Source organism: Plectropomus leopardus, chromosome 3 (genome assembly GCF_026936395.1).
Source record: "Plectropomus leopardus strain MGB_pleo_1.0 chromosome 3, ASM2693639v1, whole genome shotgun sequence".
Lineage (NCBI taxonomy): Eukaryota > Metazoa > Chordata > Actinopteri > Perciformes > Serranidae > Plectropomus > Plectropomus leopardus.
Genome location: NC_142178.1, coordinates 9,284,277 through 9,298,521, shown reverse-complemented (window position 1 = coordinate 9,298,521; position 14,245 = coordinate 9,284,277). Strand labels below are relative to the sequence as shown.

General features: G+C 38.9%; 2 protein-coding genes and 1 long non-coding RNA gene across 5 annotated transcripts in view; 1 reads left to right on the top strand and 2 right to left on the bottom strand.

Moving 5' to 3' along the window:
* LOC148189902 (uncharacterized) overlaps positions 1-14,245 on the top strand; it is a 75,199-nt gene that overhangs the window by 16,733 nt on the left and 44,221 nt on the right. The window lies entirely within an intron of this gene.
* On the bottom strand, positions 4,011-5,246 carry LOC121942544 (forkhead box protein D2-like). Its single transcript, XM_042485780.2, has one exon. It carries the CDS (start codon positions 5,122-5,124, stop codon positions 4,207-4,209), a length of 918 nt encoding a protein of 305 aa, XP_042341714.2. The 5' UTR covers positions 5,125-5,246; the 3' UTR covers positions 4,011-4,206.
* Positions 7,382-14,121, bottom strand: zglp1 (zinc finger GATA like protein 1). 3 transcript variants are annotated; one of them, XM_042485771.2, is made up of 5 exons: positions 13,984-14,121; positions 11,190-12,581; positions 10,597-10,709; positions 9,322-9,415; positions 7,382-8,445 (listed from the first exon to the last, which is right to left on the bottom strand). In XM_042485771.2, the coding sequence occupies exons 2-5, from the start codon at positions 12,566-12,568 to the stop codon at positions 8,313-8,315; spliced, it is 1,719 nt and encodes a 572-aa protein (XP_042341705.2). In that variant the 5' UTR covers positions 12,569-12,581; positions 13,984-14,121; the 3' UTR covers positions 7,382-8,312. The 3 variants fall into 3 exon arrangements, with proteins under 3 accessions (XP_042341705.2, XP_087931648.1, XP_042341706.2); XM_088075522.1 differs by having other exon boundaries at positions 13,883-14,002; XM_042485772.2 differs by lacking the exon at positions 7,382-8,445 and adding an exon at positions 8,480-8,595.

Below are 14,245 nucleotides of genomic sequence, written 5' to 3'. Positions count from 1 at the left end.
TCTCTCTGTTGTAAGATAAGCTAACTGCCTCCCGGCTTTAGCTTCATACTTTATGAATCATGAAAGTATTAATCTTCTTGTCTCTGTCTCGGCAAATACATGGGATTTCCCAGTTCTGATGATGTGAAAAAAATCCCTTCATAGTTGCTTCACTTATCATTCAAGGAACAATGCTGTTTTTCTGATGAAAAGAGAAACGTCTGTTTTCTGTTTTCTGTTTTAACACAACATTATTCACAGTGTGGAAGTGGGTTTATGGACATTTGAATATCTGATAAGAGGCAGCCTATTGTAGAGGGGCCCTTTAGCAAAATCGAGTTTTAGAACCTGTGGTGTGAGGAGCTGACAAGTTATGATGTGCATATGTATGAATGTGACTCGGCAGCTGGTGGCCAAACAACTAATGAATGACTGGCAGTGAAGTTGGAATAAAGCAGCTGATGCTGATTAAGCTAAAAGGAGCACAACTTCAGTGAACAGAAGTTTGAGAAACTGATATCTCAACATCTAAACCAAGCAGCAGCCTCCAGGGCTGAAAAATGAAGCAAACAAGACGATGCCAAAAACGGCAGTTCTTTGAACGGCCACTTGAGGCAGGCTTCAGAAACCAGTCAGTCGTCATAGACCCCCGTGTTAAAAGCCCAAGTTGCAGAGAAATAAAAAGATTAATTGCAACCAAATGTCCCTTCATCAAAATATGTCACAGTGTCTGCAGCAGTCCAAGTATTTGCTCTTGGTTCACCTCTGTGCGTCATTTGGTGAACAAGAAACAGCAGTTTACACACACGCACACACACACACACACACACACAAATTGTTGGATCAGTTCATAGGTGACTGAGGGTGAGCTGATTACATCATGTCTGCGGCTCGGTGCGTTGGATGCTGTCGGTGTCCGTTTGTTTGGGGGCCAAACACAGCTGGAGAAAATTGGATGAGCCTATTTCTGCAATTGTCTTTTTTTGTGGTCCCATTTCAAAGCCCAAGACTATAATCAGACACCTCTGAAGGAGAGCGATGATCTGAAACAATGCTGAGCTTGGCACTTTGGATGAAAATTTGGCAGTGGAAATAAATCCATTTTCTCCAGTAATATGAGAAACATTGAAGAAAATCCAAATTAATTGATAAAGAAAAAGCAAAGTTGTTAATATATTTAATTGAAATGAGATAAGAGAGCACTTTTTAACTTGTAATGTTGACTTGCGGCAAGCAGGTTTTTATTATGACTAACTTTAATTTTTTCTTAAAAGAGCTGCCATTCCACTTAAACAAAGCCTTTCTCATTTTATACAGATGTGAGCTCATGTGTGGCTCTGCTGTTATATGTCTCTGTCATCTGTCCAGTCCAGGTTTTATGGATTGGAGCGGGGTCCCCCCCTTTGTTCAAATATAAGCACTCCATCATACTTCCTGTCACTGGGCTCATGCTGCAGTCCCCCTCACACTTCACTCACTGACTTTAATGGGCCACAGATATTAGAGATTTTTTCAAAGAGAGGAACAGGACTGAGCGTGAAGCATGGATGGTGCATGTGCGCTGTAATTGAATAAAACCCAAGTATGGCTGAGAGTGCCAGGAAAAGCAAAGTGCTCCCTGAGGGGGTATTTAGGTGGAAAGCAGCTGTTTACAGATGAGCCACATCACACTTACACTGCAGCAGCTAAGTCCAGGGAGAGATTTCCTCCATACATTTGTTTCTCTGGAGTGGATGAAGAATTTGCAAATGCAATAATTTATTCATCCTTAGCTGTATCGTAAAAGTTAAAAAAAAAGCTTGCGTTGATGCACTGAAATAGATGTCCTTGCACCTTTAACATGCTGCTATTTTAGATTTCCCATGTCGAGTTTGGGTCCGACTTGTGAGAATGTTATGCATTAATTTCAGGAGAAAACTGCATGAAAGCAGGTTAACAGTCATCACACTGCAGATTTGTTCTCACCTGTCATTTACCCACGATACTGTGTCTTCTGACCAGTGGTGGAATGTAACTAAGTGCATTTACTCAAGTACTGTGATTAAGTACAAATTTGAGCTACTTGTACTTTTTTTTCATGCCACCTCATACTTTTACCCTACTACAATTATGACAGTGTTTTTTTTATCATTTGAAATTTTGGTTTGGTGTTTTTCATTTAAAAAAATATTTTTTGGGGGGTTTAGGTTGTTGTTTTTTTAACTGAGTGTTTCTTTTCTTAATGATTTGAGTTTTTCCCCTATTTTTTCATAAAGTTTTTTGGGGATGTTTTTTTCTTTTCAATTTATTTTCTTATCTTTTTTTGTAGTAAAGGATCGGAATACTCCGTCCACCACCACCTCTTGCTGCTGTCAGTGTAGCTCCACTATTTAAATTAGTACAGTGACTGCTTACTCAGTTTCACACTCTTTATATCTCACAAACACTTTTTATATTAATAAACTATAATGTGCGTTTTTACTCAAGTATCTTGGGATTGCTGGTTATGATCTGGTTTTAATGGTGTTGGGATTCTTGATGTTCCCTGATGGGAATTTAGTATTGTTCTCATGTTGTTTGTGCCAAGGTTAGTTGCTTTTTCTTGTCTGGTTTCTGGGCCTGTTTTTTTGTGTAGTTCCTTATTGTGACTTTTTTTTATTTTACAAAGTGTAAGGTTTTGATTAAACAAAGCTGATTTTTTTCTTTATCTGTGGCTTCTGCCCGGGGAGTAATGAGCTTTTAGCTATATCTGGTGCACATAATCACATGTATTGTTCATTGTTCCTGCTAAATTATCAAAAACCAAAAAAGAACAAACAAACAATCTACAACCAAGGGATGGAGCCCCTCATTCATTAACAAATAATATTTTGATTATACAAAGATAGGCCTACTATTTGAAGAGCCACGTCTATTTATATTATAGAATGAACTTACAGATAAACTTCACTTAAAGCTAAACCATGAAAATTGTGATAATAAACATAAATTCGTCTTTAACCTTAAAAAGACCATCCTGCATAATGACAGTGTTTCTCTACATTTTACTGCTAATACATTTACAGTACTTTAATAAAAAAAATAAAAGAGATGGTGTATTTTAGAGTTGCTTATTTTAATGATCGGAACCCTTCTTCCCCTATAACGTCGACTGCACATTTCCACACAGCACAACAGCACACAGTAGGCCTAGATCCGATTAAAGCCAGCGGTGCAGTTTCAGAAATACCTGACGGCTGACCGACCACATGTATTTGACATTCATGCTAAACACTGCCGCGGTCACGAGCCGCTCATTTAGGCTGCAGAGGCTGACAGCGCGTGCTGTCATTTGGAGGCCTGTTTTTAAAACTGGACAACTCTTTCAAACATGATGTAGAGAATCATTAAACAAAGAGATCAAATGTGCACTTGCTCAGATCTTTGTGATCTCTCGGGGTAAATCTGATCAATCATCCACAGCAGCGATGTCGTCACATTTGAGCAACTTCTTTTTCTGCCAAATTATACTTCTTTTTCTGTCAAATTATACTTCTTTTTCAGTTGCGCATTTGGATTGGGGCTCCAAGTAACTGTTGGTCTGTGGTTTCACATGCTACTTTTCATTTATGATAGCCCAATGTTATTTTATTATGTTTTCTTAATCCTGATCTTTAGAAAATGAAATGCTCCCCCTTTACCCCAAAATGATCTGATATTATTATTATTATTGCTGTTGATAGGCTACTTAGTCGTGTGGAATTATTTTAAGAATATGGGGGGTAAAAAAACAACGGTTTTTGTGTCATAAGATTTTTTTTAAGTATTTTAATTTTTAAACGTTTTTGTCAATAATTATTATTTAATTCGTATTTATATAAATATATTTTTTTCTCTTACTATCTCAAGTCTCTCTGTTTATTTAGTCTTAATTTCCGCAAAAACAAAGAGACAAAAACTGTGCAAAACAGTGAAGAATTAAAAATCAAAAAAATGCATGATAGTATATGACTCAATTATTTGATAATGGCTATAATGCTGATAAACCCTGTTAATTCAAATTGCGCAGACGCTGAAAATTCAACCACGTTTTATTCCAAACATTTTAAAGTGATGTACAAAATCAGTTATTAAAAATCAAATTGCTGAATAAGGAGGGCCTGTTTGCAAGCTTAGGCCACCATTAAAAACTGTATTTTACATAATGGTCCGTGGGTTTGTTCTCAGAGGAAGAAGATCCGCTCAGGACAAGCGAATTACGAGCCCATATTAAATTAAATTAGACGAAACTTTTATGATCCCCGTGGGGAAACTGGACAGCTGAGAAACAGGGTAGTTTGGTATCATTCCGTGCAGGGACACAGGAGGTATGAAGGAGCAGTTTGGAGCCAGAGGTGGTACAGCGGCGCAGCGTCCCGGGTCCAGATGTTCAAAGGTTAGACATGAGGGGAAACTCTTGGAGAGCAGCGAGGAGAGAGCAGGTATGATGCTGCTGACAGGAGGGATGCTGGCACTAGTGTGGGAGCTTAAACGACTCCTTAACGCCATGTCTTGGTACAAATCAGGACCCTGGAGACTAGAAGTCATCCCGTGCGCACCGAGGAGAGGAAACGCGGGCATCAGGCTGCGCTCCTTCGCCCTGGAGTCCTTCAGCGCTCCCAAATAGAAATGTTGCCTTTTGAAGCGTTTCCTCCGCCGAAGAAAACTCCCGTTTTCGAACATATCGGCCGACATGGGATCCAGGGTCCAATAATTCCCCTTTCCAGGATTCCCAGGCTCCCGGGGCATTTTGACAAAGCAGTCATTCAGAGACAAATTGTGGCGGATTGAGTTTTGCCACGCGGGGAACTTCTCCCGATAATACGCAAAGCGCTGGCTGATAAAATCACAAATCTCACTCAGAGTGAGCCGCTTTTTGGGGCTCTGGAGGATGGCCATGGTGATGAGAGCGATGTAAGAGTACGGAGGCTTCACTGAGGCGGTCCTCCTGCCCGGACCCTCCTGCAGCCGGACTGCACAGTCTCCCTCCTCCCGCACTGCAGGAGTGAAGGATGAGGCACTTTGCGCAAAGTCATGGTTACCCGCATTTATCACTGAAAAACCTGTAACCTTCACATCTTCACTACCGTCCGTCTGTCCCTCCACGTCAATGTCCGTCTCCTCCATGAGTTTGCTGTCCAAAGTCATGGTCCGGAGTGTCCGGTGGCACCGCGGCCCCAACAGGCGTTAATCTCGCCTGTCTGGGGCAGAACAGGCGCAGACCCCTTCTCTGCTTTCATTCACAAAAAAAAAATGCGCATCTGACTTCAGCTGAGACTTTTTAGCCTCCCACTCTAAACTTTCTCCTCCTCCTCCTGCAAGCAGTCTGTCCTCATCCGAACAACAGCAGCCACAGATCTGAAACAGAGATCTCTAAGACCTTAAGGTCTATATCAGTGATAGTTCATTTTCACATTTAAGATACTGATTCACGCTGGGAATTGTTTTTGTACTTGTAGTATACATAAGGAGCCAGAGTGCATAAAATAGCTTCAAGACAAAGCTTGTTTATCAAGAAAGGGCCAGTGGAGGATCCCCTGTACCCCTGACAGAGATCATAGCTAAGCCTAAAAAATAAAACCTAGAAGAGTCCAAAAATCCTAGAAACATCCGCAAATCTTAGAAATATCCCCAAGAAACGTTCTAGAATCCTATCCTAAAGTTGGAGAAATTTCCTAAAATCTTAGAAATTTCCTAAAATCCCCAAAATGTCCTACAATCTGAGAAACGTCAAAAAATTCTACAAATGTCCTAAAATCCTAGAGGCATCCTAAAATCTGAGAAATGTCCAAAAATTCTGGAAATGTTTCCTGGTGCTCAGATGATGACTAAGTTAGAATGGTTGTTTAATTTTGATGTGTTTAAAACTGCCAATTTTGTCTAAAAAAACACGAAAAAGAAATCACGTTTTAGATCTGAAATCTAACTTGATAGTTTGTTTAATTAGGACTTTTTAGTGTTACACAGTAAATGTCTGTGAGTGTAGAACTCTGACTCATATAACGATGACCTGATTAGCTTTTGTCACCTTGTTCTACTTTCTATTTTCTTTCTTCATAATTTTACCTGAAAAATATCTACGTTGGACTCTGGTGCTGGCTTGTTTTTGAGTTTAAGGTGTCTTGTAAGCCTGTGAGGGCTGGGCATAACATGACACAATAATCAAAAAGCATACATTCATTTGTTCCTAAGGGTCTGTAGACTACTAAATATATGAGATACATATAAGATATAATCACAATTATTGTTCACGGATCTCAAACACATTAAAAGTCATTCATACACACATGTGGTAAACATGATTGGCCCTCCTCTTGTTTTATTTTGGTACAGTTTCAACCCCAACTAATTTATTATCCCTAGGGGGGAAAATTTGTCTTGTAGCCATATGAAACACAGAACACACACACACACACACACACACACACACACACACACACACACACACACACACACACACACACTTAAAAACAAGATCCAGAAACATAATAAAATAGATTTAAAAATCTGTAAAACAAATGCAAAGAGCAGCTGTGCAATCTCACATAACACAATGTACATCATAAATCTTGGGAGCACATTTGGCCATCATCACCAAATCATCAGTGATTAAAATCGCCATCATCAGTCACCAATTCTATATTACGAATAATTATTATTAGACTTATCCTAAACATTTAATGGTTTGATGGCATGGGAGATAAAATAATTTCTCATTCTGTTCATCATGGCCTTTTATTATTCTCAATCTCTGATTTTTTTCTAGTTGAAAACAGAGCAAATCCAGCTGCATAAAGGACTAATTTTACTGAATGTTTTTCAAATGTGCAAGTCTATATCTGATTATGTTTTAAACATCTTTTTAGTTTTATTGTACTGTAGTTAGCTGGCTGAGACATTACCACTGGTGTGTATTTATTAGCGTTCAGCGTTTTCTGTTGATATTTAAGCGGCCGCAGCAGGTGAGACTGTTTTGAGTTGAAATATGCTTCATGTAAAAATGAAGCAGGCACATTCATTTTATAGCGCTTGTTTCTATCTTTTATGTTCTTGGCTTACACAGCACTCATTTCCTTCATTGCCGGATGGTTTGGCACGTGGTGACAGAGGCAACTCTGGCTGTTTCAAATAAGAGGAAGACGTAATCCGTTTTGAAATAATAGCCGCACTGTATCAATTCGTGTGAGGCCACCCACTTGGCAAACGGGCCTGAACTGCAGGGTGGGCTGAGGAAACTGTGGGAAGTCTCATTAATGAACAATTCTTCCCTGTACTTCTCCGTATAGTTTAATGTGATATGTAAACCCGTCTGAAACTATTAGACCATTTTAGAATTATTGTTTTTTTTGCAGGATTCATATCAAAAGCAGGCCTTATATATACCTAGAAAAAACAAGGAGACAAATTGGATGTTTCATGCTGGATTTAATCCAGACCAAACCCCATGCCAGCTCACACAAAATTTGATTTATTTTCTCCTCACAGAAAACAGCAGTGCTAAGGAAATTAGTGCACCAATTAAACTGGCAACAATCCAAAGAAACAACAAAAGAAACAAACAACCACACTTACAATAAAGGCAAGAAATACCTCAATTTAACTTGTGCAACTTAAATGTGTATCCACCGACTTAGCAGATGGTCTTAAAGCCAAGGTCAAGAGAAATAAATTGTTTTTACAGTTAATAACAGCGAACGCAGCACTGAGCTCAGGTTGCAGTTTTTGGTCCTGGACAGAAATAACTTTCTACTGCAGCCACCTGGCACAGATGGACATTATACACAAGCAACACTGAAGCTATTTAGATGAATAAAGTCAAGAATTATGACTTAACATCCCACTGAATGTGTCCACGACTTATAGTAGCCCTTCAGTGTCCAATTAATACTGTATCAGCTGTCTGTGTTTCATCAACATATCCTTCATCACGCAGAAAGGAAAGTGAATTTGTTAATAACATCAGTCACACATTTTACATACAGATTAGCAGGTAACACAAACAAGATCCGTGCAGTAAGGATCCGGTCGTTTTTCACACATTTTATGAGTTTATTTTTTTCTTAGAGGTTTTTTACCTGTTAGTGTTTTTTCTTGGTTTATACGGCATCATAGGGCAGCCATAAAGCCAAACATAGATAGTTTCCTGTACAACATTTAAGCAATGAAACTAATTTAAATACTGAGTCAAGTAAGATGTAAGAAGCTGCTGGTCTCCTATGTATTTATTCCCATCTGTAGTGAATTGTATTGGACTGCAGGACCAGAGAGTGTGGTCTTGAACCGTTGTGTGCAAGTGTGTGTAGAGATAAAAACCTAAAAACCTCGGTGTATGCATCCTAGGTGGTGTGTTTCCGCTGAGCTGAGGTCAGCCTCACAAAGTTTCCGCACTTGAGGCAGCGTGAGGTGGAATTGCCCTCTTTCCTTGGGATGTGCCAGCAGTTGACACAGCGCACTCTGTACTTCTTATACCTTCAAAAGTCAATACAGAAAAAAAGACAGTGGTGATTAAACTTTTTTATTAGTTGGTCGTTTATCTATGGCATTTACAGTACATGTGACAGTGATTCAGCATTGCATCGTTCCTCTTCTCAGAAACAACGTTGTGTTTATTTCTGCAGGCTAAGGGTATGAAAGAAAACATGTGGCATTCAGCACATTAATACCAAATGTTTTATACAGTCATCCCCAGATTAGCAACGGTGCAGTTTGTTTTTCATGTAAGCAGTAAAGTTTGTCAAATGTGTATTGAGACTTTTATGAGGACACATTATATATGGATTTACTTTAGTGTACCTCTGTGCGTTCTTTTCTTTTTTCATGAATACAACAGAATCAAAAGAGTGAAACCCTTTTTTGACTTTCACCTTTCCACTAATGGAAACCAATAGTGAAAAATGAGCCAGGGGAAAAGCTCTTAAGTGTTCTGCATTTTTTGGCTGAGGCTATAAATTATTGTTACTGATAATTGTGATAATTGTTAAAAGGCGAAATAAACTTACAAATATGACAAAAAAAATATCTGGAAACCATTATATACAGTCAAATACAATCTAGTCGACTACAAGTATTACAATTTTGATCATAAAAGATGTCTATAATAATCAACTTACAGACAATTGATCTCCATAGACTAATCCTTATGGACCTTAATTTTACAGCCAATACGGAAAATTCAAATCTGTCGAAAATATTTCTTTTTGCGGCTTAAAAGTAATGGACTAAAGCCCATTACGTCAAAATGTGGCTTTAGGCTCCCATGGTGATCTAACTGTTTTGCCTTTGTACACGACTTCATGTGTGTTTTTTTTTTAACATTCACCAGGCAGCAGTACTAAAATGAGCTACCTTATTCCACAGGCATTACAGAGAGGGGTCCCGTCCTCTGCGTCCCTCCACATGGGGGTCTTCTTAGTGCAGCATGATGCACAGACTTTCCCCTCTGATGGAACAGAAAAGAAACAAATATTTAGGCTGTGTTACAGTACATTTGAACTGAGTGTACTTTAAAAAAAAGAAAAAGAAAGAAAAAGTTTCTGTTAACATTAAATTTCAGTATAAGTTTAATACTGCAATATGACCTGATGGAGTACATATTTGGTGCCATTTTGTGAAATATATATAAATATATATTTAAGGATTTATAAGTGACAAATATGATTGACTGAAAACAATATTTATTGGTTGAAAGGGAAGATTGTCTCATTTGTAAAACATAAACAACTGTACATTCTTATGTATATTGAGTGTAGGAGCTCACTGTAACATCTATGTTGCATTCTGCTGTTAACTAACATAATTTAATAAGGCTGTAAATATATGTGGTGTCACAGACGATTCTCAGCTGGTTTGTCTGAATGCTGGAGATACAAACTATGCATGCTCCCTTTTGACCAAAGAGAGAAGCATATGCACGTTTTCAGAAGTGAAGGTTTATCATTTAAAATGTGTTAGTGAGGAGAGATGCTTATCAAAATTGAATTGAAATGTCTTGAACTTTTGCTACTCCTAAAACACAGGGACACAAACACTGGCCGCACAGCTGAAAGCAAAAATTCCATGTTGAAATGTATATTGTGTTGACTGCTATTAAGGACACTCATTGATACCCATTATGGTTATTGGATGTTTACACAATAGTTTCCCCAAAATATTCATCAAAAGTGCACCACCTGTCCCAAGCGATGCTGTCAAATCACGTTTTGATGTTGTGGCGTCCTCTAGTGGAGCAAATAGGTATTTCATGCAACTTCAAACCTACTTTATTTGAATTAGAGTAATGCTTGTGATGCCTTCAATTCATTGCAGTATTTATATTTGAGCATGTGCCTTAAAAAAACATTAATAAATAATCCCCCTATTAGTTTGACCTTTTTTTAAATTTGTGGGATTGTTTTTCAACTGAATTGAAAGGCTGAGGATAGAGAGTGATGTATAAAGATTTTAAAGCTTTATGAGACAAACTTGTAAATAACATTTTTTTTGCCTTAAAATGTTCCATCTGTATTTATTAATGAGACTATCCATTTAAATTGCACATTGTTGTCTAGGGAGCCCATAAAAATGTCAACATAAACTGACATAAGCTTTACAGAGCAGTGCAGGCACTTGAGTGGTACTCACTGGACACACTGGTCGTCAGGTCACCCTCCTCATCCGAGGTGCTGGTTTTAAGTGATTTCTGGGACATCCGTGTCCTCTGCCTTCGTTTTCTTACACTCTTGCGGAGCTCCTTGCTGCAGCACACACCGATAATTTTACTTTTAGACATAACACATAAGACACTTTTGTCATACAGAAGTAAAATGAAATTATGTTTGGTTACTCTCAAGCTGACAGCTGTACACAAATGTAATACAACATTAAATGAAAGCTAAGTTAGAACATTAAGACAAGATAAAAAAACAAGGTAAAACTGCAATTAATGACTAGATAAAACAGTGACAAATAACTCTAAGCATAAATGATAATTATATATGAAGTGTGTCTGAAATATCAATAAATAAATGGCAGCAGCAGGTTTAAAGTGCATTGTGGCTCAAGTCATTGCACAATATAAAGTGCATGTGCTTAAATCAGTGCATATTAGCAGCCATGGGTCAGTGTGTGTGTGCATGTGTTATGGAGGAGGGGATGATGAAGGCTACAGCTCTGGGGAAGAAGCTAGTTGTCATGACCATCTAGTCAATGAAAACATGTAGTGAATCTGTCACTACCTGTACTTTGAAGTTATGAGGAGCCGACACTGTTCCTTATTGTCGTCCAGCTCCGTGTCCATCCTGAATGTCACTCCCTGGAAGTCTGGATCTTGGATGTTAGCACTGCGGCTTGGATGAGGTTGTTTTCTGGGAGTTTTTGTTCTCCACTGCTGGGTAGACAAAGGAGCAATTTCCTCCTCTTGCACTGGCCTGGGCTCTGGTTTTGAGGTTGCAGAGGGTGAAGTGTCTGTTTCTCCATTATAGCTTGAGGATTTGGGTTGCGCAACTGGAGGGCATTCTTCCTCTATGTGGGCATCTGTACATTCTGCTTTAGATGCTGTTTTTTTGTCGGTCTGTTTTGAAAGCAAGTGACACTTCCCTGTAGCGTTATATAAAAGTGATGCTGATGGCGAAGAAGGCAGGACAGAGCTCGGTGGGGACAGCTGTGTGTCACAAAGGGGTTCTTCGGTCCCAGCAAGGTTTGCATTGTGGTCTAGTGTTAGTGCTGGCTTTGACAGAGCTACATGTGCATCTTCATTTGAGTGAACAGTCAGTTGGGCATTTCGGGTTGCACAAGGGATGCGTGTTTGTGATAAAACATTTTCAGGGAGGGGAGCGTGCAAACTAACCTGTTCAGAGGTGAAAAACTCCTTACACTCCTGGTTCCCCTCAAATTGTCTGTTAACACTAAGCACTGTAACAGGCTCTGCCACCGTGGAGTCTTTCACACAGCACTGTGGTTCATAACCACCGTCTCCTCTGCTGAATTCCCCTCTCACATCTTCCACAACACTAACACAGGCTGGGATTTCTTGCCTCTTGTAGATAGTCGATGGTCTCAAAGTGCACTCGACACTTACATAGTCACCTCCGACTCCCTGATCTGTCACATCTGCTGTTGCAGTGGATGATTTGTGTATTGAAAGACCTTCTTTTGTGGTGGGTGATTCTGAGCTTTGGTCTGACTCTTCTACATCTCTTTGATGCAGGAGCTTCTCACACTGCAGATTGATCAGACTCAGTACTTTCCAGGGGCTATTGCACTTAGGATGTGGCTCAATTAAAGATGTGACCTTGCTAGTGTGACTTTCCTCTCTAACTCTTTTAAACTGATTATAAGGTGACATATGAGACAAACTGTGCTCGCAGGAACTATTAGAGTTTTGAAACAGATGGGAATCCTCTTCCTCTTTTTTAACTATAAAAGCACCTTGCTTGGAAGTCTCATGTAGCCACGAGGAGGGTGAATTTGCGTCCAGGAAACCGTTGTGGATTGGGGATGCTAGTTTGGAAACTTCTTGGAAGAGGAATAAGAGTGCTGAGTGGGAGGCATCGTTTTCAACTGTGCTCTGGTTTCCCTGAATGAAGGCAGATTGTGTTCTTGGTCCTGTGCTCATGTTGAGGAACTGTCTGTATTAGAAAAACAAGACAATGAGATCAGTAGTACAAGTTCCCAAATCGGGAGGTCAAGGCCCCCTCAAGGTAGAAAAGAATAAAATCTTGTGATTTTTTTTCAGACATTTCTCTCATATTTGCTTTTTTTGTTTTTTAAAAATGTAAAACATTGTGTAGTTTTTCCTCTTCAGGCTACTGAATGTCTTTCAAATGAAACACTGTGTGTATATATATATATATATATATATATATATATATATATATATATATAACTCAATTTACAACTCATAGACTCACCCAGTGAGGAGATGGTACATTTATATTAAGACATCACAAGTGAAAAAGGTCAGAAACCACTATTGTAGAGGCAGAATGACATTTGAAACATAGGCACACCATAGAATATTACACCATATTTATGTTTACTTACTGTATTTATAGTCCTGCATTTGAGCTTATATGTTATATAAGCTAACGAGTGAAAGCAAATAAGCTAGGACTATAAAAGTGTTTCACATTTTGTTGCCAAAGTTTGGCAAACCGTGATTGCGATGTTATTAAACAAAGAATAATATTAACTTTAGAATAGTTTTCTGAACATGTTTAATTAGGCCGACATTATAAGCTAACAAGGGCTAACTGGAAGCCTCTAGTGTCATTTTTTGGGGGGTGTTTAAAGGCCTAACAAGGTCTTGCTGTCATATGACATTAAGCCCCCTGTGTAAAAAACAATACATTTCTACGAAAATGCAACTTCTTTAACTTACCGGAAGAACTGTAACAAAACGTAGAGCTTTCGCAGAAGTTTGAATGTGTTTTGGAGCAAAAATGTAGCCACTGCGTTCTAGAATGTTAAAGATTTTCGCGGCTTGATTGTCGCGAGCGCAGAAGTAGGTCGGATGGATATTGATACATCAATATCACTGACAGTACCACTCAAAATTGATATTCTTCCACCTTTATCATCTTAACTGTGCATCAGAAGGCTACGACCTTACTTAGGCCCAAATGTTTTGGACAAGGCCTAACAAAAATAAATAAAATAAAGCGATGATGGTCGGATTACATTTTTAGCAACTGATTTCATTTAATGTATTACCTCTGGTTATTCTGATGCATGCAGTTTGTTTTCTTAGTTTGTAGATCTACCAGATATCACTACAAGCAGCCTGTGACTTAAGTTAAATGGTCCCATGTTCTGATCTGTTATCTATTATCTTCCCTGTTATCACACTTTAACATAAAGTCCATCGATTCTTGTCTTTATTTTTTTATTTTGGACCTGCCATAGTCTCGGTGGCTAATCACGTCTTTACCTTTTGGGCCCGAAGACAACAGATCAAAATGTGGTCAAAATCAAATTCAACCGGTTCATCCTGTTAACCTGTGATCTCTGTGCAATACTGTTAATACTCACTTTAGATTTCCAAATCGATCATCAGCGAGTTAATGATGAAGTGTGCCAACTTACAGGGAGCTCAAAGGGCTAGAGCTGGCTGCTGTGATGGGGCGTGTTTTTGGACCAGGAGGAGTTACGCGGGTGTTTTTTGTTTGCTAGATTGCACCCGCTGAGGCTTAAAAGTGTTGCCAACACTGACTTTCAGTTTCACTTGGTAGCTGCTGCAAAGCTGCTACCAGAAACGGTTTGTATATTTGCTGGCTAAAAGTGAGGATTTATC